This window comes from Vombatus ursinus, unplaced genomic scaffold (genome assembly GCF_900497805.2).
Source record: "Vombatus ursinus unplaced genomic scaffold, bare-nosed wombat genome assembly UNPS02014177.1, whole genome shotgun sequence".
Taxonomy (NCBI): Eukaryota; Metazoa; Chordata; class Mammalia; order Diprotodontia; family Vombatidae; genus Vombatus; species Vombatus ursinus.
In genome coordinates, this window is record NW_020953955.1 from 7,604 (window position 1) to 11,464 (window position 3,861).

The following is a 3,861-nucleotide window of genomic DNA, read 5'->3' on the forward strand; positions in this document are numbered from 1 at the left end:
CTATTAGCATAGTCCAAGCTAGAAAGAATGAAGGCCTGAGCCAGGTCACCTGGTGGATGACGTAGGTTGAGAGAAGTGAATAGATGTGAAGGACTTAACAGTAGAACTGACAGAAGGGAGAGGCATGGGGGTGGGGCAGCAGAACAGAGATCACTGGAGCTACCTATGGGTGCCAGCAACCAGAGGCCAGAATAACAACAGATGCAGTTTTCAGGTAGTTTTGTAACATGTATTGGAATGGGATGTCCCAACCTGAATAGGGAACATCTCACCAATTATTTCTTTCCCTGGTCTGTCGAAAGTATTTATAGTTTTGTTTTTTTTTTACAAACTGTGTTTGTGTATTGGTAGGTTAACACCCAGATATTCAAGGTTTTTATGACACTGGAATATTTTGTTTCTCCTCCTTTCAACAGCCTTTGCAGATATTTTGAATGGAATTTCTCTTATCATTGTTTCTTCCTGGTTTTTATGAGTACCGTATTAGTGAGCTCCTGGTTTTTGAGAGATAATGAAAGAATTTGTGCATTTATTTTGTCTCTGACAACCTTGTGAAAGCAGTTAATTGTCTCATTTAGTTTTTCACTGATTTTCTTGGGTTTCCTAAGGATAACATCTTGTCATCCTCAGCTTGGAATATTTTATCTCTCCTTTACCAATGTTTATACTTGTAGTTTTGTTCTTTTCATGTTGCTAAAGATAGCATTTCTATAACTATGTCAAATAATAGTGGGGGGATTTTAATAACTTGTTTAAGCAACTCTTACAATTTTACAAGACATTGTCGTGGAAACTCTGTGAGATAATACATACTGGCAACAATCTCCTTTTTGCAGATGTAGGAAACAGAGACTGTGAAAGGGTAAGTAACTTTCCTGTTGTCACACAGGTAAGAAACAGAGACTGAGACAGAATACGAACCCAGGTCTTGTGATTCCACTTTCTGGACTTTATTCAAAATTCCATTCTGCTAAACCCGTGGTAACCTTATAAAACCAAGCTCAGCATGTGAAAAAAGATATAAGAGCATGAAACAAAAGATGATTTCATTGCTAATTCTGGGTCAATAATCTCCTTCTGGTCCTTCTCTCTGTATTCTTCTTCTTCAGATGATAATAAAGACATGGCACAAGGAAATGGCACCAGAGTGACTGAGTTCATTCTACTGGGATTTGCAGTTCAACAAGAAGTGCAGTACATCCTCTTCCTTGTGTTTCTGGTCATCTATGTGACATCTCTGGTGGGCAATGTTGGTATGATTCTGCTCATCAAGTTTAATTCCCGCCTTCACACCCCCATGTATTTTTTCCTTCAACACTTGGCTTTCGTTGACCTCTGTTATACTTCTGCTATCACTCCCAAGATGTTGCTGAACTTCCTGGTATCCAACAAATCTATCTCTTTCTCAGGGTGTCTAGTGCAATTGTTGGTTTACGCTACATTTGCCACAATTGAATGTTACCTCCTTTCTGCCATGGCCATAGACCGTTATGTGGCCATCTGTAACCCATTGCACTATGCAGTGGTCATGTCCCGGAGGGCCTGCATTCGGTTACTCACTGGATCCTATTTCATGGGATCCCTAAATGCCTCTGTACACACAGGTTTTGCCTTTTCATTGGTCTTCTGCAATTCCAACACCATCAATCACTTCTTTTGTGATGTGCCCCCAATCCTGGACCTTTCCTGTTCTAATATTGATGTCAATGTCATGTTGTTAATAGTCTTCGTGGGTTTTAATCTGTCAAGCACATTGCTGGTTGTGTTTTTGTCCTACGTATACATCCTGGCTGCCATCTTGAGGATGCCTTCTGCCGCAGGAAGGCACAAAGCTTTCTCTACTTGTGCCTCCCATCTGACGGCTGTCATCATTTTCTATGGGACTCTTTCTTACATGTATTTACAGCCTTCTTCCAGCGAATCCCAGGAGAATGATAAAGTGGCCTCTGTGTTTTATGGCATCGTGATACCCATGCTGAACCCCCTGATCTACAGTCTTCGGAATAAAGAAGTCAAAGAGGCCATGAAAGTTCTAGTAAAGAGTTGCTTATGAGTCGAGACTTGCATTCCAATATACTGGTTCAGAAATTCATCTGGACAAAAGGTATCCATCCCATCTCCCTTCTTTGGCAGCCACGTGGGATAGTAGAGAGAATGTTAGGCTTGGAATCAGGAAGATCTAAGTTCAAAACCATCTAAGACATTTACTAGCTGTGTGACTCTGAACAAGTCACTCAGTCTCTCTTAGTCTCAGTTTCCCCATCTGTAAAAAAGGGATAATAACCTACCTCTAAGGATTGTTGTGAGACTCAAATAAGATAGCCTATATGAAACACTTTGCAAACCTTAAAGTGCGATATAAATGCTAGCTGTCATTGTTATCGCTTTTAGTTGAAATCTTGGCTGTGGGGGAGTACGACAAACGAGCTGAAAAAAACTTAGAAAGGCATGTGAGGATGTTAAAGAAAGACTTCCAATAGTGTCTAAAATATATTTACCAATATCTCCCCAACTTTAATGTAATCATAACAATAATAAACCAAGTGTCTCAAAAGTTGTAGTGCAGTGTTAAGCTACAATAACTTCACTAGCTCATTAAGCTATAAATAGCTAGAAAGTACACTAAGACTTTGGGGACATCCCATATAGTACTTAATGAAGAAGATGCTCATGAGGATCAGAGTTAGTGCTTGCTTATATTTTGCCAAAGTACCTCCAATACATAATCTAAGTAGCTCTTCAGAAGACCCACCTTAGGTAGGTAATAAAATTTCTAGATAAAGATAAAGGTAAAGATAAAAAAATGAATTTTCTAGATAAAGAAATTGAGTCTCAGAGAGTGATTGTGTCATAGAATGTTAAGTCTAGTAGATATCTTAGTGATCATTTAGTCCAAACCTTCCCTCATCAGACAAAAAGAAAAAAGAAAAGAAAAGAAAAAACCCAATGACAACTTAGGATCAAGACAGGCAGTGATTTACCCAAAGTCATACAGCTAGTTAGCAAGACAGGTTGATAGGTAGCATCCAAGGAAAATGGCACACATATGTGTGCCACCAACTGAGTGGTAAGCAGGAAGCCTTCCTAATCATTTAAAATATATAGTACTCTATGTTAAAGGTTCTTAACTATTTTTGCATCATGGATGCCTTTAGCAGACTGGAGAAACCTTTTGATCCCTTTTCCGAATAATATTTTTTTGATTCATAATTGAAAGAATGCCACATTTCCTTTAGAAATTAGTGAAGATAAAGATGTAGTTTTCCCATCCAACATTATAGATCCTATGAAATCTATCCATAAACTGGTTTTGTGACTCCGAGCTAAAAACCTCTGTTCTATGTTAACCTGCAGTCTAATGAGAAAGCTGTCTAATACCCCTGGATTATTGTCTGACCGTAGTGGGACATCCAAAATGTCACATTGGAGTAGAATAAACCATCAGATTTTGCTAATTTTCCTCCCACATAGGATGAAGGGTAGCACAGACCCCTACAGCAATAGGCATTTAATAGAAACTTGTTTAATTGACTTAAACTGAACAGGTAAGCAGAGGCTAGAGTTCTGCCTGCCAACCTGCAGGGCCTCCAGTAAACTTCATAATGCTAACATTTGGGGCTTTCCACCCCAATCAGTAGCAGTGCTAAGCAAACACATACCAAGGTTTCTTTTCATGTAGACTTCCCTATGGGTGAAGAATGGCTTTGTCCTGAGTACACATTGACAATGTTAACAAGGTGGTAGAGGATATAGCCTAGAAATAAGAAAAGGAACTGCTTTGAGCCCCCTCCAGTCATGTAAACCTATTCACTGACTTAAAAATGAGACATACTGTGATTGAAATGCTTTCTGATCTGTTCA

The 3,861-nt window shown here is 39.1% G+C and overlaps 1 protein-coding gene across 1 annotated transcript; it reads left to right on the forward strand.

Moving 5' to 3' along the window:
* The first annotated feature begins 1,123 nt into the window (after positions 1–1,123).
* On the forward strand, positions 1,124–2,053 carry LOC114041674 (putative olfactory receptor 5AK3). Its single transcript, XM_027860248.1, has one exon. The coding sequence runs from the start codon at positions 1,124–1,126 to the stop codon at positions 2,051–2,053; it is 930 nt and encodes a 309-aa protein (XP_027716049.1).
* The last annotated feature ends 1,808 nt before the right edge of the window (positions 2,054–3,861 follow it).

What these genes read in the sequence shown, in the direction of transcription:
- LOC114041674 (XM_027860248.1), top strand. Translation starts at nt 1,124, where the DNA reads ATGGCACAAGGAAATGGCACCAGAGTGACTGAGTTCATTCTACTGGGA.